At 38.3% G+C, this 26152-nt stretch overlaps 1 protein-coding gene across 1 annotated transcript; it reads right to left on the bottom strand.

Moving 5' to 3' along the window:
• Positions 1 to 85: 85 nt before the first annotated feature.
• On the bottom strand, positions 86 to 26152 carry LOC139720443 (BTB/POZ domain-containing protein kctd15-like). Its single transcript, XM_071631802.1, has 3 exons — positions 26084 to 26152; positions 14066 to 14131; positions 86 to 982 (listed from the first exon to the last, which is right to left on the bottom strand). The coding sequence occupies exons 1-3, from the start codon at positions 26150 to 26152 to the stop codon at positions 86 to 88; spliced, it is 1032 nt and encodes a 343-aa protein (XP_071487903.1).

The raw sequence follows: 26152 nt of genomic DNA, 5'->3' as shown, positions 1-26152 counted from the left end.
CTGTATGTGCAGTTGTTTCTGATCAATGCGATAGGCGCGGACTTGTGCATACGTCGGCGCATGGCGCACACACTCATGGAAATAGTTACGTAAGCTGTCCATACTTCCTGCACAAGACGTACTCGCTGAACTGCGAGCCCTCAATGCCACCCCCAGTCGACGCAATCACGCCGAAATTGTTCTGGAGAAATCGCTGCAGAACCTGCACCGTGTTCAGCTTGCAGAATCCGTTGAGTGGGAACCTGATGACGTACGTGCAGTCCTGAGCCCATCCGGCCGTGGTGGGGCTAGAGTGGCAGAAGATGCTACCGACCTCTGGGAAGAGCTCGTAGATGATGTTCTTGTCGCCGCTGAGGGAGATGCGCTCGACACAGTCAGGCGAGGTGTGAACGATGACACACTCCTGGCCGGTGCTACCGCTTTCCACCTTGATGGCCGGGGTCTTGTCCCGTTTCTCAGTCGTGGACCTGGCGCTATCCGCCGATGGTCTGAGCTGTTCCAAGGCTTCCATCATCGGCGTCAAAGCGTAATAACGAGCTTCTTCATACAGGGCCTCCATCTCGTTGAAGTCGTCTGGAAGTAGCAGACGGGAGGTGCGCATAAAGTTGAGGATGTAGCGGAAGAGATGGCCGTCACGGTCGATGAAGTAGTGCTGCTTCAGACTGTCCAGGATGATGGGGATGTGGCCGGTGAACAACTTGCTCAGCCGCGACTCAGGGAATCGCGTCAGGGTCTCCAGGGTGCTGGTGTAGATCTGGCCCCCGACGTCGATGTGGACGGGTGCTGTGTAGCGCGTGTTGGGCGCCACCCGGGGCACGCCCGCGTGCTGCGTGGACGACTGGTGCTGCGTGGTGGTAGGAGTCGTCATACCAGTGGAGGTGGGTGGGGGCGTCCCCGAATTCCCAGTGGGTGTGGTCACCGGTGAGGGCGACAGAGATGAAGACATCTTCCGCTTGACGCCCGACATGAATGACGTAGATATCTGTCACAACACAAAAGATTGAGAAAGAAGCAACGTATTGTTAGGAGAATGTAACATACGTCAAAGAGACATCCATGCCAGACGTGTCATAAGGATTCATTTTAGATGGATTTGTATCTTTACATCTCTCTCTCTTTCTTCCTTATCTTAGTTTCTATCTAGCTCTCTATTCTTATGGTGGCACTGTATCGCTTTCAGCATTGATGCCGATACGTGAAGTTAAGTAGAGGAAGCAGACAATAAATACGTCCTTTTGTGACTAACAACCAATTGAGTGTTTCTTAGCGGCCCTACAATGTACACGACCGTATCACCATGAGTTCTATTCGCCCACTCGGAGAAAGGGGAGATGGTGAGAGAGAGAGGGAGGGAGAGAGCAAGGCGGGCGCAGGGGAAACGGAGTGGGGAGATTGGCCGCAGGGTATGCGGGTGGCTCTGGCTACCATTCAAGGTTCTACAGGGGGGAAATACACATTCATGGGTCCGACTGTATAATGTGACGGAAATGAAATCATACTCAGAGTTAGAATACTTCCTCATTAGACCTCGCAAGTTCATTCTTGAATAATGTGTGTTCCTCGTCTCTGTAAATGAGTCGTTATTTCGAGGATACACGGATATTCAACAACACTTTTCTGCATACAATACATATCATTTGCATATCATTAACACCGTAGAACCCCTGAATGCGAATGACAAGCTACGATTTCCTCAAACGAGACAGATAATGAGAAAGTTCTTATCCCGTACAAACAGAGGAAAGAGACAGTTCAGTTTAAAATTGGGGATTCCAAAATTCGACTACCTTGAAATCGTTTACTGTGAAAACTGGCATTCCATGCATGAACATAATCATCAAACTTACACATCTGCATATCCATTTTCCATTTTCATATTTTACAACCACACCAAGGAAGTAAGATTTTTCATGTCAAGTCAGTTCATGTTTCTCGTGTCCAGGTCCATAAATTATTTCATTTTCTACTCTACGTCACGGTAATACCCTCACACGCCGTCTATCTATCTCTTTATTTATCTGTCCATCGTTCTCTCTCTCTCTCTCTCTCTCTCTCCCTGTCTTTCCTCGCTCTTCGACATTTACACGGAACACTGGAAGCCTTTTCGATGTTACTTTGAAGACGCTTGGCAAGTATGGAACATTCTCTTTAATGGCTTCGTGGTGACTTGCAGACTGGCACTGATCGCCAAAGAGATGTCTCAGATATATTATATTTCGCTCATATGATAACATTGGCACAATGTATGTAGAGGCGTTGCATCTATACAGTTTGATACAGAATGTATCTATAGATCTGCGGTAGATCTGTGACATTTAGCTCCCGGTACGGACATGGCGGATTTAAGGACTATTTACGTAGAACAGCATTCTCTGGAATCTGCAGTGTGTATGATTCGTAGATTAACGCTATTAGCTTATTTCACATCGGCTGTTGATCGCGGATGCCATGCGACTTGTTCCTTTTCAAAAGGGTTTATAGAATATTTATCAGCGCTTAGAGACATTTCAATGTGATAAGCACTTATAAATAGTGTGAATTATTATTATTAACAAAGCGGATAAGTTCCCCTGGTGAAACGCTGGGTGTAGCTCACAGCGCCTGGATTACAGACTAACGCAGCGCATGCGCAGCTTATATAATGATGTAACAGTTGCACGAGAGTTGAACCCGACTAAGGTTTGAATCAATACAACCTGGCGGATGCAACTAGTTTTGACTCTTCCCTCTTATTTGTCTTCAAATGCACGTCATATCATATTCCCTGATTCTCTGCCTTGATGCACTGAAAGTTCTGTTTGTTTGCTTGCTTGTTTTGGATAGGATAAACTATGACACAATCTACCTTTTTTTCACATTTTTTTTTTTTTTTTTTGGGGGGGGGTCAATGAATTACCTTGAAAATCCAATCACCATATGACATTTTTTTTTACTGAATTGACAATCAAATGATTAAAAAATAAAGAAAATTAAACTTCCATACTTTCCTTTTCCCCGAAAGCATGTTTGACTGTCTGACTGTAAGTCCTTCTGTCTGTTTTGGGGCGACTGACGAACAGGCTGTCTATCTATTCATCTATGACTGATTGACTGCTTCGCTATTCCTTGACTCCCCCTCTCTCCCTCCCTCCTTCCCTCTCTCTCACTCTCTATAATATATCTATCTATCCATCTACTTCATCTCTTTGTCACTTTCAGTGCCTTCTCTCCTCCTTCCCTTAATTTCCAAGTCATCTGGCTCGGCAGCCTCGCGTGGCCCATCTCTCCGAACCGCATTAATACGCGAGAACATCTCGAGAAAGAAGGAGAGATAGATAACTAATCGTCATCTCTCAAAGACTCTTTTCAAGGGCCCCGTGACATCTTCTCACCACGACTTCCGTGGCAAAATGTCTGCCCCGGGGGCGCGCCCCCATCTCGACAAAAGCCGTCGCCAATAACCAGCGCATCTCAACAGACGCGATAACATGGCCTATCTTCATACATACTTCTATCCCCAATACCACTTTATAACCCCTATAAACATGAAATAGGAGTAAGGGACAAAACGTATAAGGCGCTGCACAGTCCATCCACTCTTGACACAATCGGCAATAATTCATACGGGCTATTTCTGCATTCGCATTCAGCTCGCTTTATGGGATTTATTCTTCATCGTATGAATAGCTAATCCTTTCCCCCCGAAACACCCTCGCGGCGATATTTCTATCGGGCTCTGTCGGGTTACCATTAACAGTAGACGGATTCCCACAGCCCCTTTCGAAACGCGCATCATGGACTTAGTCTCATTCCCCAGTCAATTGTTGTCCATTTCCTACATATCATATCACTTCTTTCCCTTTCTCTCTCCTCTCAAGTTGGCTATTTTCGAACTGTGACGGGAGCAACGTCGCATCAATCAACCCCTTGTATTAGACTGGGTAACTGATAACATTTCGTCGCAACGGGTCATTATCGAGTAATGACCTCCGCATTACGGAGGCGGTTCTCTTACCATTGTTGGCATTGCTGCAGTGCTTCTGGAACCCCGCTCCTGCCCCCATTTCGCCAGCGAAACACCCGAGGCTTGCGCCAAGCCTAAGACTCGCGACCGTAGTATGTGTGTGTGTTTGTGTGTATGTGTGTGCGCGCGCGCGCGTGTGTGTGTGTGTGTGTGGATATGTGTTGTGTATGTGTGTGAACTAGTACGAATGTTTGATTTCATGGGATACAGTATCTCTTAGAGTGTGTAGCGTCCGAATTTAAGCAGCTAATAAGGCCTGACGAGAAGTTTTCATAATTACATTGTATTATAAAATTTGTTGCTGAAAGGCATGATACAAATTTGGCACATGTGTATTCAATTCTCCTTCTTGTAAATATTCAGATTATTCTTTATCATTTCGTACTTTAACTTTTTATCTAAGAAACTGAAAATTTCCTGAATGACGTTTTCAAGATGTTAAACCGCAATATTATTCTGAAACGAGTGACACTGCTCCTTACAAATATTAAATGGGCTGCGTCGTAGACTAGTTTGGCAAAAGAGGTTTGAATTATGCTCTTTAATCTGTAGTCACTTTTGTGCGATTAAAACAATGCTTCATATCATGTGAACAGATTCCACCAAATCATATTGGAGAGTCGAATAACAAATAGGAATAAAGGAACAGGAGATGAAGAGTAACAGTGAGTTGGAGATGGAAGAAGAACAAGACAACGACCACGACGAAGATGAAGATGAAGATGAGGAGGAAGCAGAAAAACGTAAGAACGAGACGAGAAAAAAAAATATAGAAGAAAGAAAGAAATCGACAGAGCAAAATCATAATCAACAAAAACAACAACAGACGAAGCAAGGCATTCAATCCGGTTCGAAACTAACTGCACCGGTTCTGCCCTTGGCCAGAGCGCGCGAAAGACGCAAAATCATGCATTAGGGGAAGGCGTGACAGGTATGATAGCAAATGACCCGCAGCCTTCTCCTCTCGCTGCTGACACATCATCGGGAAACCGTCGGGCAAAATGTGTCGCAGAAAGAAGAGGGACGAGGGAGGGGTCAGGCAAAGTAAGGACAGTTCTGTCACGTGGAAGAGAGGCTGCATACTATTGGCTGTCGATCCCCGAAAGGGAAGTATACGTCATCAGATATTTGACCCTACAATTTACTTCCGGATGATAACGACGCCACTATCACGATTTGTTACGATTGTATAGCGACAGGGAGTTTTATTTTTACGTGTTTTTCTACAAGATTTTGAGAGAAGATTTCACATTTATGAAGTTCGTCCACATTTTCTATCATAATTGAAAGATCATGCTGTTTTCAGCGTCTGTAAGTACGAAATGACATGCAAAATTTTATTGAAGTAAAGCTTTGTATCGTAAACGGCAAATTTGAAATCATGATAATCAGGCTCAAACATCTCAGTGTAAAGGCCTTGTAATTCATGCAGATCAAATTGTCAACGTTTGCATTCTTTGTCTGAAATATTCAAGACTCAGACTGCAGCAGTCTTAGAGAATTGATTAAGCAATATGAGTTCAGGAAGTTTACGTTACTTTGTTCGGTCGTCATAATCTTAGTGTAGGGATTTGTCCAGGGTGTTTTTTCGGGTCACTTAGGTTTCCATAGTTTGTTTCGTAATTCATTTTTTTAATGTATAGCAGTATACCAATCATGTGGTTTGTTGTATGACGTGTGTGTGTGTGCGTGTGTGTGTGTGTGGGGGGGGGGATGCATCCAACAAGCATTGCTTTTTACCATTCTTCCCCATTTCCAGCATTTCCGTATAGCAGGAATTATATTCTTATAGGCCCTTTGAATACTTTACTGCACACTCTCGAAATTATAGTTAACCCTGAATCATTTTGCTATGAGGTATTTTGGGTCACTACCGAGGCAATACAAAAAACGATTGAATTGTTCCATGGCGCACCGATTGCTCCTATCGGGCGCTCCTCAATCGATACCACAATCGCTACATCTGATCTTACATTCGCCCTCAGTGAAAACAACAAAAACAAAACAGAACAAAACAAAAATGGACCGTGGGAGGTGCGCACAAATCGAGTGGTATGTCTATTGAGCTACGACCCGAGGGGAAGTACGGCGAAATGATGTCCTAGCCTCGGTAACATTACAGTGGCAGGGGCAATTGTGAAAAAAAACAGAAAGAAATATATGAAACTTTATAGGAGGGGTTTAGAACAAAGTAAAGGTGTTTTACCAGGTGTGTTCTTCTGCTGTAAGGTATGCTGGCGAGTGCAAGGTAGGGATGCTATTGTTGTTATTGTTGTAGTACTTGTCGTAGAGGATGTGATTGGTGTTGCTACTACTCTTCCTACTGTCCCCGATTATGACGATAACAATGACAATGACAATGGCAGTGGTAATTAAGATACAAACAGTTGTAGTAGTAGGAGTAATAATTGTATCAATGATGGAATAATAACAATGATAATCATAAAGTAATAAGATTATCCATGATAACAATAACAAAAACAATAATGATAATGATGATGATGATAATAATAATAATAATAATAACAATAATAATAATAACGATGCTGATAATGATAATATGTAACAATATTGTTATTACTGTTATTATCATTATTATAAATAAAATAAAAACAATAACAGTTATTATGATAGTGATAAGTCATAACGATTATTATCATCATTATCTACCTAATCGTCATTGAAACTGGTGCCCTTGTCAGTCAAAGAGAGGCAAGCAGCATAGGACAGAGTAAGGCTTTCACACAAACGTGATATTTCAGGACTTGCGCGTAGTGCAAGTCTTCCGCATTATCATAATTATCTTTACGGGCCAATCCGCTGCCTAATCCATTAACCGACTTGAGACAAGCCTAGGCAGTAAGTCGCATACCGGATGAGGGGACTCGAACACCGACATCTTGCCTCTAACGCGCCCGTGGCGTTGCCGCGTATTTATCACTCAGCTTTAAGGTCAGAGCTTAGCAAAAATGTCGGCACCGACTCGTAACACTCTCCTACTACTGTGCACCCCCAATGTCTACACTTATTCGTTTTTCCCCCTCATATTTCGCAGTTCTCTCAATATTCTCTCACTCTCTACATCTGTCCTTCTCTCTTCTTATCTGTAGATATTTCCTTCTCTATCTCTCAATCCCAATGTCAGTGGACGAAACACGGGGCCGGTTTTGATTCATCGGGGTAAGATTAAGAAGGGGCGGGGATCTTGGGTGGTTTTTATAGAGAGGGTGCGATGATGATTCGTCCCGAGCCTCCAGCCTCGCCGAGTCGACCCATGCTGAATTCAAGAATGCGTCACGGATTGGACAGTCCGGACAATGGCACTATGAAGCTAGACGAGTTGTTATTCTATACACTGGGGTGAAGAAATAGCCTCGTCCTCGTCAGTGTAACTCCACTGCGTGACACAGCCTGTATGGGCACTTTCACTGATTGTGATAGTACAGCGATGGTGTTACGCGCCCCTTTTCAAGGTGTATGTCAGTGTAATAACACGAATACTGTTTGGATTACACGCATGTCGAAACGTATTCCGCAATGACTGTATATGCCGTCACTGGATTCACCAGGGGTGCAGATCTTTGGGTGATTTGACAATGCCAGGAAAATCAGAGAAGAAAACTTAAACGAATAAGAGGTTAAGTCATGCTGATTAGTTTCATGGTATGAGATTCTCCAGTGAGCCTTATCGAAATAGAAATCTGGCATAGATTTTTCGCTAATCACTTCGCATGGCGACAAGCATAGATGTATGTAGGCCTATATAAAATATGCGTAATTATAACGGAATCATCCCACAAGACCGACACCTACGCGTCATACGGCCCATGAGTTCGACATTGAAAAAAAAAAATGTCCAAGAGTCATACAGCCCACGAGTCATACAGCTCATGAGCCCAACACTATAGAGGCAAAAACGAACACTAGGCCCCACGGCGCCGACAATACATGGGGCTTAGTGTGTCGAACTCGTGGGCCTTTATTGCTTAGTGTCGACCTGATGGGCCTTGTTTGCCTAGTGTCGGACTCGTGGGCTTCGTGTGCCTAGTTTCGGACTCATGGGCCATATTTGCCTGGTGTCGTGCTCATGGGCTGTATGACTCGTGTGTGTCGAACTCGGGACGTGCACCCTATAGAATACATATTACTGCGAAACAGTGTCAGATATATACATGCCGCAGCCGCACATAATACATATAAATGATTATGTATTCTGTCTGTCTCCGAGTTAGCAGGTTAGTGTATGCATTTGCATTTGACATCCTTTCATTAAAGTCCCACGTAATGCTTTGGAAGATAAATAAATGTGGATGGCAGTTTAGATGGAAAATAAGATTTAAAAAGGTCGCTTTAATATAAGGTCACACCGAGGAAGAGTGGGACTGTGAGATGAATTGTAGGGATAGAGGGTTAGAGGGTTGATTTGGGAGGATATTTCTCTCTCTACACCCTGTGGAAAGCACCACACAGAAACCTTGGGAGCAGACTTTAGTTGGGGGGAGGGGAAGAAAAAAAAAAAAAACCTTTCTATCTTATCTCCCCTGCGCTTTGTATGTGCATATGCCTCAGATATGTCCTGGGGGCGCTCTATGAAATAAGCGGAGACAAGCCCGATTTCAACATTTTCCGGCTGCCTGGTGTTTGCGCGCTTCTGTTTCTTTCGAGGAAAAATTTTTCTGGGTTGTCCCCGGGCAGAAAGGGGGAGAAATGACATGTGTAATCTGCTAACCTAATCCATGTTTACTCTCTGAACATTGAACTCGTCGTTGAGAAAAGTAGGATGGGTAAGAAAGAGAACAAGATTGATAGAGAGAGAGAGGGAAAATAGAAGACAGAAGAGGGAGAGCGAGAAGGTGGGTGACAGGAGAGAGGGGGAGTAAAGGGGGATAATGATAAAGAGAGGTAAGACAGAGAAAGGGACAGAGAACAGAGAGAGAAAAGAGAATGGGAAAGGAAAAAGAAAGAGAGGAGAGAAAGAGAGAGAGAGAGATGGAGGCAAAAATTCTAGATGGGGAGATGGTGGGAGTGGAGAGTGGAGAGCTCTAAAATGGGCGTTGATTTTTTTTTTAAATCTGAACATGGTTCTGATTTGCATTACCGGATAAAATCTAGGAACGTTCTCTCGTATCGGTGCTGCAAGAAGCGGGATTTTTCCAGCACAGTACTCAAAATCTATCGACCTAGTTCAACCTGTATCAGCACACAATGGCCATTGGTCAAATCGACCTGAGATTTGTGTGAAACGTGTAAATTGTTGTTAATTCGATTTTGGTAGCTTTCTTATGGAAAAAAAAAATAATCATTTTTCCCTCTCATCGGTCACGTGGCAGAGGTTTGTAAAGGGAATGTGAATTGAACAAAAAATAGACCTTTCTTCTGTAATGGCACGAGAGCAACAGCGGATTTAAAATAGGAACGAAATCCTACGGTTGAAATAAGAAAAGTAACAACTAATATGCAAAATATCACACAGCATCCTAAATATACATCTGTTATAAAAAGTCTTACGTGTGCTCTTGGGTACGTCTATTCAAAAGTCTTGCACCTGAAAGGTCCTGTTTACCTTTGGGAACAGTGATTCAAAAATGTTCAAGATATCACATTTAATGCATACATGTAGGTCAGTTGTATCACAAAACATCTTACCACATAAAATTTTCGCAATAAAGCCTAAAATATAAGGAGATATCACTATTTTTCTCAATAAACCATAACTGTAGACGGTTTAGTCTGGAAACATATTTATTATGACTATTGTTCACATTTTTTATATTTAACAATATACTTAACATGATTCAAATTTTTACATTGGGTGTTTCTATCCCTAACTGACATTTTAGAACTATTTTGAAGCACTGATGCTGGGTTTTTGTGTCATCTGCAAATGGTAAATTATGCCTTTAATACGTGAGTGTTCCTTTGTATGCTTGTTCAGTATAGTTCTGTGAAAGAGTTCACTTCCTGTGATCTACATGATGCCAGCCAACATTACCGTCCTTGATGTGTCTTGAGCATCACCATGCATTTTTTTCCTTTTTTTGTAACATGATAGAGACACGTCATAGACGTGCCTATAATGATGAATTAGATGTCACATTGGCCAAGACAGACTTTGTACATCCTCCCTGTAACACGCTGGAAGAGCTGACTCACAGCGCCATAAGCAATAACCTTTCTCATAATCTCTCATTATACTACCACTTTCTGCAGTGATTACGGTCCACTCACTGTCTTTAAAAAAACAACGGCAAACAAATAATGCACTTGCTTGAATTCTTAAATAAATGGTGTCATTTAACCATTACAATGTTTTAACATGTTTGTGACCCTCGGATCTCAAAGACAAATGTGCAATCGTTAGCTTCAAGCAAAGCCTAGTCGATTTTTGCTCGTAATGTGCATAATGCAGCATGCAGGGGAAAATACTATCATTACTATACATGGCTTGTATAATGAGATTTCTAGCAATACACAGTTAGGAGTGCATGCTGTCCTTCTATAACAACTTATTCGTGATTCACTTACGATTTATTGTGAAATTAAAATGAGTAAGTATGAAATGCAATTTTCTGCAGCTTTCTTGTTTTGTTACTTGATCTATAATATATGGAACAAAAATCACCAGCGCGCACGCTTCACTTATAGTCCATGTCCTCTTCAAGGAAGTGGCGGGGGGGGGGGGGGATGGGCATGTCAGTGATTTTCACTGGCAAATCTGCTCTCATCCTATCAGATGTAAGGATTTCAGTAGCTTATAACAGTCGTCAGTGACTGACAAGTTTCATGAAACGCTGCCCTGGACAGCTTGACAAAAAGTAGCTTTTTCGGTTTCCTTTTTTTCTTACTTTCTTTGAAATGATATTCTTTTTATACATCCTTCCTAATTTTGTAAGTCTCGATTGATTAAAAAAAGAAGAAGATTTGGATTGGATTTGTACTTTCATCATCACGGATTGTAATAGACCGGTTTACAAGTGTATTCGTACTGGTGGTATTCTTCCTCTGAGGACATGTAGTAACAGGCTATTATTTTCCTTTTTGAATGCCCGGTGCATATTAGTAGTTTACATTCCCTAGTTCTTGCTATGCCAGGCAACCAGTTGGAACGGTTTTCTGGTTGCCAGGAGCAACATTTTTTTTTTCAACGAATGTACGCATGAAATGTGTTAGTATACTTTCACGCAATGGACACAAACTCTTGTGATTTCAGTACACAAAAAGAATGTGAGAAATTTTTGTTAGGGCTATAGAGGATTAATAAGGCGATGGCGCTGCTATCTAATCTAATTTGCATAATCTATACGGTTGTGTCTCATCTATATTAAGAATATAATGTCTTTCTTCTCCTACGTGTAATTCTATTCATATTTTTGTTTTTATATAACACTCATGTTTGTTTGATAGCAATAGTCTCACTTGCCATCTTCGATTTGGAGTTGAATTTCATTTTGAAAACTTTCCGGTGTTTTTTTTTTATCCTCGAAGTCTCGTACGCCCAAAATATCAATTTCGTTGAATTGTCGTTTTCAAATCATACGACATGTCTCTCCAGTCTAAACTAAAGTCCTGTTTTAATAGACCTTACCGCGGCAACATCGCGACAACGTACGGAGAACCAATTTCTCGCCTTGGACAATAAAACAACAGGAGATTACGAAAGCAAAAAGCAAAAGTTACAGCGACAACGTCCGAGCAACAACCGTTTTAACAGCCAGGGTGACAAAAAGAATACCCGAACACTGCCGCGGTAACTCTAGTTTGAAAGAATCTGTTAAAACGGGGCTTTAGACTTTAATCCAAAAATACCTCTCCCTTCGTCCTCACTCATATCGCACCTTTAATAGCTGGGGCGCCCTCTCTAAAAATTGTCCATCTTCTCTGCACATTTTTCACTTTGTATCGATTTTTGTTATCAAATAAGCCACTACAGAGTTCAACTCTGCACGTGAGCAGAAAAAAAGGTCATTTTGGACCAGCAGCTATGTTGTATTCTAAATTCACTGAGATTAGAATCTGTGATAATGATTATTCATGTGACCCTTACGAATGGCGCTTGCCAGCACATGCACCTGACAACAAGGAATGTTTTATGGCAATATTAAAAGAAAAATTTGGTTGATGCAAAATAATGAATTGGATGATTTCCCCATTCTGGTCACCTGGTCTACGCAAGTTCATCCTTTGTATGAACATAATCCTTGAATCTCATAAAGTGTTACGTAAGGCAAGCTTATGCATTGTCATATTGAAAACGAATGAAGAGCCTAGCCAACTGTTAAATAATATTAAAAAGGTCAATATTGTACCTATGTGCATATACGCGAACTCCGAACTGGCTTATGTGTGCAACATAGTTTAATATTGCATTATGTCTTTCTCTTCTTGTGTGCGTTTGTATACCATTGTGTAAAGTACAAAGAATTCAGATGATTCCAACCTCAATATTACAACTGAAATTGGTAAATATTTTTTAACTCCAAGATATAAGATTATTATTAAGAGTAATTTCTGTCCAGCCTCATGGAAGGTTCTCTTTTGATATATCACAAAAGTTTGTCAATTTTAAAGCCTTTCCGCCCTTTAGTGCAATTTGAACGATCATTGTCTGGTAGATACATGAATAGCTTTGATTTTGAATTCACATTTAACTTGCTCGTGACAGATGTCTTGATGTTTCTGGCAAGTGCATTTTGAACTGATGTATGATAGAAGACAGCAAAACATAACATAATTATATGATACAGGTCATGGTAATGCACTACACTCCATTCTGTATACATACATACGCACATACGCACACACACACACGTATATTATATAATATGAAATTGCATGTATAGTTAATAATACTTCACTATTCTTTTATTACGTGTTTTCTACAAAACTATAAGATAATTGTGTTATGTATGTGTTGTATTTTTGTAACTCTTTTTGTGGACGAATGGAAATAAATGTCAGTTGAACTGAACTATAAACTTGCACATTATACACACACACGTATATGTGAAATTCATATAGGCCTATATACTATTATAATCTAAGACAAATACACTGTGCAAGAGAACTTTATAGAATAATGATGTTGATTATTTTGTTTGATTTTACGTTTGATGTAATTTGACTTACATTATACTTTTATTCTAGGAAAGTATATTTCTAAATTTAGTTTGAAATTTGCATTGAGATTATCGTTGTCTCTGTAAAATATTATGATTGGTTTATGCATATGATAATTATAATCATACCAGTCGGTGTTTTTTTTTTCAAACATTTATACTGAAAGAACTACCACCTGTTGAGTAATAAGGACCTCGTAAGCGACACAGCTAATAGGCAAGTTTTCTTACGCTCACAAATATTAAAGACGCGTGGCCTTAGCAGTAACCGATCTTATTAACTCTGTGAGTACCAAAAGACAGGGATTACTGTTTCAAAACATTGTCTGCTGCTGTGGAGTTGCGGTATAAAAATATAATTAAACACTCAGAGTTATCAATCTTCGTAAATTTCCCCCACCCTTCTCTACATCTTCATGAATTCCCGCCACCGCACGCACGCGCGAATTCAATGGATTTTTGTTGCTGTATATTGCGGTTCGATTGTGCTGTTGCGACTGCTTATACGCCGTAACGAGAAACGACGAATAAGAGAAGGCGGTGAGCGTGCGCCGGGTATCCCGTGTGCGTGATTTAATTAAACAACGTGGATTGTGATTCCGAACGACGCAGGCGGGCAGCACGCGCGCAGAGCATCAGCGGCGCCGACGGAGTGTCTAAATTCGGAATAAGGATAGCACTGGCGATACTTGCCCCACAAATGAAGCGATTACATGACAGTGTACGTATCATCATTATCCGGTAAAGAGCACATTCAAGTGGGCCACGGACCACGTTTCCATTTTGTCGCAGATTACTCAGCGGGGGAATTGCCTCGGTGTCGTTAAACTACGAAGCATACCACGACTAGCCAAAAGGGGAATCTCGTTAAGGAGTGAGCTCAATACCTGAATTCTGACGGATAGAGCTCATTAGTCAATGGAGACAAGGCCATTGAGGATCTCACCTTTTGTTCGCCAATGTCCATGGCATAGGGGGAGGAAAACTCCGATGAAGTTTTTCCATTCGACATCTGGCAAAAGAAAGGGGAAAAAACGGGAACATCGGTTATTGCACTTGTTGGTGTAAAGATAACACGAGAAAGACGACAGCTTCACCACTGTTGTAGAGAACAGTGTTTAGCATTAACGATTTCAAGTGGTAATTTTACCCTATTGTGCTCTTCAGTACTTTACGTGTTTAACTCTTATTTCTGTACTTGTCAATACTTGATCAAGATGAGATTAAAATAAATGATCTTCAAATGCTTTCTCCTCAAAAACACTATACTTTGTTTCAAAAAGGCATTCACAACCTCATTCCTCTTATCTTTGTTATATATTTCGTAATCAAAATCAATAGTGATAAATGAAGCTTTGTCATGCACCTAAATTGTTCCATGTGTTCTATAATGACCGATGAGGATCATAAATCGATAGGGCCACTTCTTATTTCCCCCAACAAGGAATATTGAAAGCCAGCAGATCTGGAGGGGGGGGGGGGGGAGTGTCGGAATGAAACAAAAAACTTCATGTCCTCTTTTCTATGTCAACAGGGGATAATGCTATTTGAAGTCAGGTTCTGAATGAATGTCTTTTGACAACAAAGAATCATCATTTTCGCATGATTTGATCTTTTTCAATATAGCTAGTATTTCTTCATTATTCCCAAAGACTATTATCAAAATGCACCTGTTATAGCTCTACCGATGGTGCCCACTTTATTTTCCCTGTTACACTTCAACTGAATATTGATCATGTTGATTGAGTTCATTCTACAAGCCTTTTGATGATTGAATGTTGTTGAAATGTGAATAGTTGAACAGTTTTTTTACTACTACATGTATTATTTTTTCAAACAGCCCTTCATCAAGGAAAAAGTGTTTAGCTTTGATATCAAAAGGCAAAGAAAAAATAACAAAAACAAACCCTCTTACGTCACCATACGAATGACAGGCTTGAAATATTAATAATCAATTCTCCTTGAAACTTTGATGGGATATTGACATAAAACTATTCCAGGAAAGTCCTTTCGTATCTTCTTAGACCGTTCTCGAGATAGCGTCATCCAAGTATAGACCAGCTTTCATCAACTTTCTTTCAATGAACAGAAACTCCGCTTCTCATACAGAGTAAGATAAGTAAACTTTGAAAAACTCAAAAAGTTAGTACATTTCAACAAAATCGGATAAAAATTGTATTTAGATTCAGTTCTTTTCATGAAACAGTAATATCGGTCCAAATTGAATAGTCTATTCAAATTAGGTGAAGATCTCTTTTCATCACTAAATTTGTCACTCGGTTTATGCAATAACAATCAGCTCCGGCGAGGGTCGATACACTGAACAGCCGTAAAATGCCTTGCTTAAAACTCGTGATTCCTGAATGATTTTCAGCGGAGGGCATAACCTCTTGCTTTGAATTATTCATTAAAGTATACATGCTACTCCATGTACAAGTTTGAGCTTAATGAATAGAGAAAATTAAGCACACAGAGCGGCAGACGTTTCGTTAAAATTGAACAAACTAAGATGAGTCAGGAAAGCCTACGCCCTCGCATATTTTTCACGAAAGAGAGATATCAGATACAATAATAAGGGAGTTATGAGGTGGTGATGATTTCATCGCTTTGCAACTCTCCCGGGGGATTATGAATGATACTCTTATGAATTCTTTATCTGAATGTAAACGAATCAGTCACTTATTCCCCTAATTCCCTTTTGATATAAAAACTCATCCCTGCTATACATACATGGTTACAAATCTTAAACAATTCTATGTGTTATAGGGATGTATGAACATATCAACATAATGAGAATACAAAGTTATTGCATCTTCATCTTCTTTTGGAATTCCTATATAAAGGGGGTGGGGTCAATTATCGGTAAAGATATATAAATAAAGTTATGTGCGAGCAAATGGGAGACTTGTCAGACCTTGACGCCACCTCTATTAATATGTTTGAAGAAATTGTGGCCCATATCTGCTTTCTAGGAAAACTTTCGAAGCCTTGAACCTCCATATTTCTCTCATGTCCTAGTTCTCAATTTCGCCGTGACACAATATTCTTTACGGGACGCATGCACAGTATCTTATTGTCAACGAATGGCCATTAGGAAGCAATGTTTATTTTTACAGAATTCAGATTTAGGTGATATGGACTTTTTGAATAGTCAACCTGAACATAAAGGTTGTCAATTTTATACTATTCAAGAATTTTTATCCTCCTTCCAAAAAGATACAGATTTAGGTCAAGATAAATAAAGATATATATCTATATGTTCAAGAAATTAAAGACGTTTCTATAGAAATTAGGAATGAGTTTGGCAAAGTTTTTTTTTTTTTAAATCAGACAATAAATCATTGAATCGAATTAAATTGAATTGAATTGAATTGAAAAATTAGTTGGAAAATTGAATAGTAATGACGTGAGATTTTTTACAAAATATTTATTTAATGAAATCTACTGAACTTGATTCCATCAATTCTTCCAGTGTCAGTAATTCAATTGATTAAAATGTTAATGATAACAGTAAAATTTTGGGTATATTATATAGTTATTTTTTTCCAAGCACTGACAAACCAATCAGGATATCCACATAATTTTCACCACTTATTGATGATATATTATTCAATATCTATTTTTGATAAAGATGGTAATAATGATATCTTTTAGAAATATCGACGCAATTAATCTATTATGTAATAATGATTATGTAACTGACCATGACCTGTATCAACTGTCCACCTGTACCTCGGTGAGGAAATATTTTGTCATGTCTTGTTAACCAGTGATACAGGTGACTTTACTTTGTATAAACCTTTAGTGAAAGCAGACAAACCTCTCCTTTCCCTTTCTCCTTTCTACTATCCTATCTCTATGCAAGTCATCCCTCCCTCCTATTCTCCTTCCGATGTATATAATAATATTATGTTAGGCTACGGGGGCTGCAAGCAAATCAAGCTCCGCTTATGCTGTAGCCCCTCTGTATTATTCATTGTTGTATGTTTTGTTGTACTTTTGCTGTACATTGTACACAGGCAATGAACAAGAAAATACTTATATATATTATTATATTTATGTTTGTACATGAATGTGTACATGTGCAATGATGATACAGAAACCAATAAATCAAATCAAATCAAATCAAATCAAATCAAATCAAATCAAACAAATCAAAATTATGATCTATCTGATCATTTGCCTGGTTTTTTGTTTGTTTGTTTGTGTGTGTGCATGTGTGTGTGTGTGTGTGTGTTGTGCCAACATACCTTTGGTAAATAGTAAGCCATGTTAATCTGCAAAAAAAAAAGAAAAAAAATCATTGGATAACACACGGAAAATTCAATTCAATCAAAACCCGTAATAAGTTATATTTTGTATATATGTATCATATTATGTGTATGTGTGTGTGTGTGTGTAAAGCAAATGTATTTAATTGTATTAATCTCAACAATATCGAAATAAGTTCATCAAAATCAAAGATTATATCATAAGATATACATGAAAATGATAAAGAATTGAAAAACCCTCTGATATTGCAAATGCATATAACTCGTATTCTTTTTTTTTTATTTGATTTAGCTTCAAAGACACATTGTGATAATTTACATTTTTCTAAATTTTTGTCAAGTCCATCAACAAAAACAATATTCTAACGCTGCAGCACAAAATGAAATTATCAATATTTTAAAATCATTTCAATCTAAGACTTTAACTGGATATGATAGATTCAGTATGAAATTACTCAAACAGATAATTTATTCAAGTGCATCTTCTTCTATGATATTCATGTCTTATCGAATGGAGTATGCCCGAATCTGTTAAAGATTGGAAAAGTGATAAATATATATATATATATAAAAACACAGGTAAGAAATTATCTCATTCTTATCTTCTATTTCGAAAGTTTTAGTAAGGATTGTGTATATAAGATTAAGCTCGTTTTTGACAGTTAGCAACATTTGAGAACAATTTTCAACTGATCAACTGATTTTGCTATTCTGGAGTTAATACATGAGGTTACAAAACAACTCTCCCCAAAAGAGCATGTAATTGCCATATGTGTGGATTACAGTATACTTAAAAGGCATTCGATGCCAGTGATGATAAAACACTTCTTACAGAATTAGATAATTATGGTATACGAGGCCTTACACACTCCTGTTTTTAGCAGTTATTTATCTGATACAGGCAACAATTTGTGTGCATACAAGGTCACGATCCATCCATGTGAAATATCCCATGTGGAGTCCCCCAAGGCTTGATACTTGGCCCTTATTGCTTTTGATATATATAAATGATACAATGAATTTATCGTCGATTTTGAGTTTTTATTGATTTCGATAAATTGTCAGCGTTGAGATTGTAAAATGTTCCAATGGTCCGGAATTCCCCCTTGAATACAAGACCGTCATTGCGCATAAACAAAGCTAACTAGTGCAGAATAAAAATGGGTTTTATCAAAATAATGAAATTTCACATCTACAAATGATGCAAAAATATGCGCTTTTTCACAAAGTACCACCGAAAATATTCATATGGGACTATGCGGACATTGCAGACATCTATGCAATAATCTCAGCAATGATAAGAAATAGATACCTAGAAATTTCTCTATTGGTTTCCTAGGGTACCAATCTGCAAAATTAGGGAAAATATTGGAAAACTACATAGGAAAATTTGTAAATATTTCAGTTTTGCGTATTTGGGATTTTTTTCAATATGAAAGTTAATGTTAGGAATATATAACTGGAATGATATTTGAAATTTATTAAAAGGAAATTTTGTTTGCGAATGCTGCCAATCTATCTTCCTCAAAATGGTGCATAACATGAAATAAACATGATATTAATGATAGATTATATTTTTGAATAATTTCCCAAACTTTCAGTGAAAAAAAATTGGAAAACTGTAAAAGAAAATTTGTAAAATTTGTAAATATTTCAATTTTGCGTATTGGGGATTTTTCAATATGAAAGTTCATGTTGATGATAAATAATTGGAATGATATTTGAAATTTATTAAAAAGAAATTTTGTAAGCGAATGCTTCCTATCTATCGTCCTCAAAATGATGCATAACATGACATAAACATGATATTAATGATAGATTATATTTTTGAATAATTTCCCAAACTTTCAGTGAAAAAAAAATTGGAAAACTATAAAAGAAAATTTGTAAAATTTGTAAATATTTCAATTTTGCGTATTGGGGATTTTTCAATATGAAAGTTCATGTTGATGATAAATAATTGGAATGATATTTGAAATTTATTAAAAGGAAATTTTGTAAGCGAATGCTTCCTATTTATCGTCCTCAAAATGATGCATAACATGACATAAACATGATATTAATGATAGATTATATTTTTGAATAATTTCTAAAACTTTTAGTGGGAAAAAAAATGGGAAAACTATAAAAGAAAATTCGTAAATATTTCAATTTTGCATATTGGGGATTTTTTTTTTCAATATGAAAGTTCATATTGAGAATAAATAATTGGAATGATATTTGAAATTTATTGAAAGGAAATTTTGTTAGCGAATGCTTCCAATTTATCGTCCTCAAAATGGTGCATAACATGACATAAACATGATATTAATGATAGATTATATTTTTGAATAATTTCCAAAACTTTCCGTGGTCAAAAAAACAAAACAAAACAAAACAAAACAAAAACTAGAAATGTCAAAGATACCTTCAGCAGTTCATGTGTTAAATCGGCATATATTATGTTATTGTGATTGGTACGCCAGTATGGAAACATCATTTGAAACTGTAAAATTCTACGCTTTTCTGATTTTTTTACAAATCTGATGCAACTTTCATTGATTACTTTGTTCGACTTTAGTACATAAAGTAAAGTGAGCGGTTTCCCTTTTAAAGTGTTTGCTACTCTAATATAGAATTAGCAGAGTTTGATGAAATAGAAACAAGAATAGGACAGACAAATCAGAGTCGGTATTTCTTCCTCATGTAATGCAGTGTATAACTTTCGTTTACAACAATTTATGCCCTTCTTAAAACATATAAACATTCATCATGAAAAACCATGTTTATCAAATTTCTGTTTTATATTGCCTTACTGTATCATACAATATTATAGTCATTAATGATTATTACCGAAACATTCCTCGTCTGTAATTACACAATTTGTTGTATTTATGAAGCAATAAAGTGTATTAATTATACTATTATATATCATAAAGTGTATTAATTATAACGAATCTATAGGCTTCACAATTTATTGTGTTTATATATCATATTTGGATATATGTAGAATGTGTATATTGCTTTGTTTGCATGATATGTTTTATACACTTATACATTCTTAATTGAAAATGAAAATAAACAAACCAAGTGAAATGAAGTAAAATCAAATAAAGCGGACAGGACTCACAGTCGCAACAAGAGAGAGAGAGAGAGAGGGAAGAGAGAAAGCGACTGGATCATGTCAGTGCCTGGGTCATTATATCTTGCGATGGTTATTTTCAGTAGTGTGGTTTGATTTTGCTCAGACTCGGTTTCAGACTGGGCTTCATGTTGTCGACCGCGCGAGCCTTTTTCGATATGTTAGCAACACGTTCGCCGTCGACACGCGCGCACTTGGGCCATCGGCGATACGGCGGTCATTGTAACAAATTGACCAAACTCGTAATAAGTATCAAAGGCCCTGACCTGACGCTGACGAGCGCGTTCGAAATGGTGTCACTTTGCTGCATGTGCATACTTATCTCGCCATTATCTTCTCAGTTTCCTTAAATTTATCCATCAAAGCACACAAACCCATGTCATGCTTCGCTCTTTCTGCGCTTTTTTTTTTTGTATATCAGTTTTGCATAAAAGCGAAACAAACAAAATGCCCAGGCTTAGTTGAACGTTCGTGCATGATTTGAATTTACACTAAAAAACTAAACAGTGGAACGGCTAACATTTCTTTAAACAACAGTCGCAAGGGTTGACACGTCGGACGTGAACACCGGACATGTTTTACTGCATCATTTTTCCCTCCCCTTTCTGCAAGCCCCGTGGGGGTAAAAGAGGGGGAAAAAAGGAGGGAGGGGGTATGAGAATGGAGGGGATTAAGTGAAGTCTGTCAGCCTCAGTACTTCATAATCCCCTCGAATAATACTGACAACCAGAGCAGCGCCAAACAGTGGCTACGGAAAACATGGCGCTGGAAAGCTTAGCCCCTCAGGGTAACTTGGGTGTTTTTGAAAATCTTATGTTTTCTTTGCCCTCGGCCCGATAACACGCGATTCATTTGGATTTATTTATTCAGGCGTCTGAAAATTAGAAAGTTACAAAGTTGCCACTGACATGCTTTAAAGATGATGAAATACATTTGGTAAGAAATACAAGCCCTAGAGAACTGTCTGTGTGTATGTGCGTGTGTGTGGGTGTCTACATGTAATGTGAGTGGCCTGTAGGTGAGTGTGTGAGTGTGTGTGCAGGGAGTGGGCATTGTGTCATGCATGAATATAAAATAATGTGCTTCAGCAATATTCGCGCCTTTTTATCGAGGAAATGAGGAATGAGGAATGATACTGAGCACCCTACCATTGTGTATTTTTCCATATCTTATAGTAAACAACTTTACTTTGGTATTAGACGAATAGGAAAAATGATAACATTTATCATAGCATATAATCAGGTAGGAATAAAGGAAGATGGGTGATCTTCATCTAATATTTCACTGATTCCGAGTATTTTACTGTGCAGAAATTATCAAAGAATATTCTCATTGGAAATAGAATCTACACCTTCATCGATCTGACATATCGAAACAAATGCAAAAAGACACAGCATGATCGTTTTGATTCCCATCATCAAAGTGAATGATCATAATCATCGCTATTACCATTATCATTATGATTATGATTATCAATCACATTCACTTTGTGAAGGCTGATCAAAGAGAATGAATTCCTGTATGTTATTTGGTTAACCCTTCCTGTGCTATGGAGTTTGGACTGTATTACACCACTGTGGGGTTTTCTGTGCTAAGCGACACTCAAAGCACACAAGGTGTTTGAAAGATGCGGTTCTAACTGCAGTACATGTCAGAATCTTGTACAAGAGTATATTAATACGTTGGTTATGATCCCTTTAAAATGAAGAAATAGGATACTCCATAATATTCTTAAAGGTGAATTCCTTCTACCTAATCAGCTGGGCCCATCAGCTACATAAAAGCTACATAAAAGCTGAGATCAAACGTAAGTCACAGAATCAAACTTAAGTCTCTGAATACTAAATTCTGATTGGCCGATACCTGACTTACGTTTGGTTTTATGTCTGAGTGCATATTTTTCTGCAACAGGGCCCGGGGCTGGTTGGATTCTTTACCTTCTCATAATTATGTTGTCTTAAATACAGGGAGTCTGGGTCACGATTAATGATTAGGCCTAATGATGAATCGTTTTGAGTAGGTCATATTGTTAATTGCCATATTTGCCAAATATACAGAAGACGTGATAATTATACATCAGGGGAAAGTAACACTGCCCTCAAAGTGGTCACATGACCTTAAAAATCTAATCCATCAACTCTGGTGAATCTAGACGTGCGAGAGGGGTAACACTCTATACAATTTGATCTGCGGTTACACCAAAAGTGAGTTTATAGATCTCCTCCACTCTTGCAGCTAGGTTATTGGGGGTATTTTCCCCACATGATAAGTGGGACGTAATTGGTGTCGAGCAAACAGGAGGTCAAGGAAATTTTGAAACTTGCTTTAGATTGCAGCTCCAAACAAGCCTTAAAGGAGCTCCAAACCACCCTCGAAGGAGAATGAATCCCAAATATATATGTGAATTGAGGGAATGCAGCAATATTAGTAGAACACCATGCAGCAATTAAAGTTTGAGGAAAATCGGGCAATCCGTCCAAAAGTTATGAGCACGTAAAGGTCTAATTCAGCCATGAGAAGAGGGGAAGAGAAGTCGAGGGAATGTGTATTTTTCATTAAAAATGAAATGTTTTGGAATTGTCTTTATATTATTTTTATATCGTTGTACATACGTGACGTCATGAATGATCGTAGACTTCTCATCCAGCGATGGCTGCACCGTAAATTCAAAAATTCAAAACGTTTCAACGGATTGTCCGATTCTCCTCGAAAGTGACTGATGACATGCGTTCTATTAGTATTGCTGCATTCACTCATCCACATAATTGTGTGATTGGGTTTCATTTTCTTTTCATGTTCTTAAAATGAGCTACGGGGGCGTAGGAATATCCGTGTTCTTGTTGTCAATGTAATCTGCTAACAACACATCATGATATAAATTGTGGTTTATAATGCAGCTCAAATAAACAAATAACTTACAATTTTAAGATAGTCAGTGTATAATAACTACCAATATTTATAGACAAATGGACTGCATGTATGATGCTGTAATACTCTATAAAGCAATAAAATATTACAGTATTAAAAGTAATGATATGATATTACTAAATATTGTTTAGAACAAAATTGATAAGTGATGATCATAAACGCTTTTTCATTAACGCAATAATTTGAACAAATATAGTTCCATAATATATGCATATTTTTGTTGTTGTAATACATTGTTCGTTGGGTTTTCTTTGAATCCTTATCGACAACAAACATGTGTTATTGGAAATAAAATTTCATTTGAATTTCATTTCATTTGAATCATGGTATCATAAATGATATATGATATATACAATACATTGTTCGTTGGGTTTTCTTTGAATTTGTATCGACAACAAACATGTGTTATTGGAAATAAAATTTCATTTGAATTTCATTTCATTTGAATCATGGTATCATAAATAATGCAAGTGAACATATGTATTTGTATTTTGTAGGACCTGAGACAGTTTCAAACTCACACACCACGAGCAAGAAGAGGCCGACATGTTATGGTGTTCAGGACATGGAGATTGCTTTTAGCATGAAAACTCAACGCTCCGTACATGTATCATTGTCGCGTCGTGCACGAATATTATTGCGTCATTGATGACCTCGTGTATATTATTATTCATCCCATCGTGTTCACAGATCGCAATACAACACGACTATTCACACCATTATTTCACATACAATTTACGTGTAACTGAATACGCTATAGACTTATGTACATGCCCGTGGTAGCGCGTATAAAGAAGTGCTTGCGGTACATTATCATAATATCCACCATCGCCCTTATTTGTGGAATTCTGCTCGAGGCGTTTCATACCTTCATCTCCGATGACAATATCCCGTGCAGGCCTCGGGCTATTTGCTGAAGTCGCTGAGGCCAGATATTGTTGGTAGAGTGCTTTTTCAGTATTTGTCACACAGTTTAGATAGCAGGTGACTATGCTAGGGTTTTTTTTTACAGAAAACAAAATGGACAGCAAAGAAAGAAGGACAGAACAGAAAAAGAAGTGAGCCATCACGGTCGAACGCTTTCCTGACTTTAAGGCCCCGTTACCAAGTTACAACGGCGAGAAACGTACTCTATACAGTCGCGCGCAAAATTCAGCTGTGCATTACGAAAAGCAAAATCCACCATCACACTGCCTGCCTGGAAAGAGGCTGCATGTCCACTTCATATTCATGACGACATAGTGACGATGACAACCAATGATGGATGTTTAATTCTGGGTGCCGCGGAGGAACCGAAGTTTAATTATGGCGCGTCCTGATCACTCTCAGGTCGGCACTCCAGTCCACATCAGCGGTATGGACCCATCATCACTGATGTGAAACTATGTAGAGTTGGTTTGTATTTCAAGACAAATCTTGCCTGTCGTGATTTTTTTTCCAATAACAACAACAACATCAACAACAACAACAACAAAATAATGATGACGCTGGTGTAGAATACCATGACAATGAGAAAAAAAAAAAACATCAATGCCAGTAATGGACTGATTATGTCAACTGACGCTTTTAGTTCTTCTGTTTGTCTGTTTTTTTTAAGATTACGGCTGATGGCGTGCGTGTGTTCATGTGTGTGTGTGTGTGTGTGTGTGTGTGTGTGTGTGTGTGTGTGTGTGTGTGCGTGTGTGTGTGGTGTGCGTGCATGTGTGTCTGTGTTGTGGTCTGTGTCTGTCTCGATGTCGACTGTCTGGGAGTGCGCCCGCTTGTGCGCATATTGGACAAGGTAAATGCAAAACGCCAGAGTTAACCCAAAATATAAAGATTGAATTCATACCTATCGAGGACCTATTGTAACCAAAAAGCTATTACGAAATTTCAAGAACGTACACACGAATCTCTGCACGCGTGCAGTGACAGACATCAACAAAAACAACAACTAAGAGAAAACGATATACAACAGTGTAAGGAACGTTTGCAAACTAAAGGGATTTTATAGTATTGGTTGAGGTGAGGATTCAGCTTTTAACTTTTTGCAAGATACTTATAAACCACTTTATGAAATGTTAAAGAGCATACAATTCTAAGAGGAATTCAAAGTCTATTTGATAAAAATCGGTTTTGAAAAAATGAAATGAAAGAAATATCCCGAAACAAAGTAGTACAAAGCGATCCTCATAAAAGGTGGGTCTCACCTTTTATTAGGATTGGTTTGTTTTGGATATCTCAGCCATTTCAAAACCAATTTTCATCAAATAAACTTAAAAAAAAAACAACTTTCACTTACTCTGAAAGTAGTACAAAGCGATCCTCATAAAAGGTGGGTCTCACCTTTTATTAGGATTGCTTTGTTTTGGATATCTCAGCCATTTCAAAACCAATTTTCATCAAATAAACTTAAAAAAAAACAACTTTCACTTACTCTTAGAATATAAGCTCTTTCATATTTCGTAAGAGGTTTCTCATTACCTCAAAAAAGCATCATAAAATATGTTGGAAACCAGAAGCCCCATCCCAACCGAAACTGTACCATCCGTTTAACTCTCCATCTCCATGTTAGGCGCATGGTTTAAAACTCTGAATTGTGGTTATACCCCGAAGTGAGGTGTTGTAGAAATGAATGCGACTGAGAGAGAGAGAGAGGTATTACCTTTGTTTCCGTGAATTCTGAGGTAGATTTTAGTGGGCTGTGTCCACGAGAATCACACACAGAGGTCAT

The sequence above is a fragment of the Diadema antillarum genome, unplaced genomic scaffold (genome assembly GCF_040938485.1).
Source record: "Diadema antillarum isolate AM-2024a unplaced genomic scaffold, OU_Dant_1.0 scf00000128, whole genome shotgun sequence".
Classification (NCBI taxonomy): Eukaryota; Metazoa; Echinodermata; class Echinoidea; order Diadematoida; family Diadematidae; genus Diadema; species Diadema antillarum.
The sequence above is the reverse complement of the archived record's forward strand: the minus strand, read 5'-3'. Positions and strand labels throughout refer to the sequence as shown.

Bases quoted from the DNA above. Each gene is read 5' to 3' on its own strand.
- LOC139720443 (XM_071631802.1), bottom strand. From the start codon at position 26,152: ATGACCTCTGTGTGTGATTCTCGTGGACACAGCCCACTAAAATCTACC. The intron at 14,132-26,083 runs GTAATACCTCTC...TTCTTTTGCCAG, and splicing joins CAGAATTCACGGAAACAAAG to ATGTCGAATGGAAAAACTTC. The intron at 983-14,065 runs GTGAGATCCTCA...GTGTTGTGACAG, and splicing joins TGGACATTGGCGAACAAAAG to ATATCTACGTCATTCATGTC.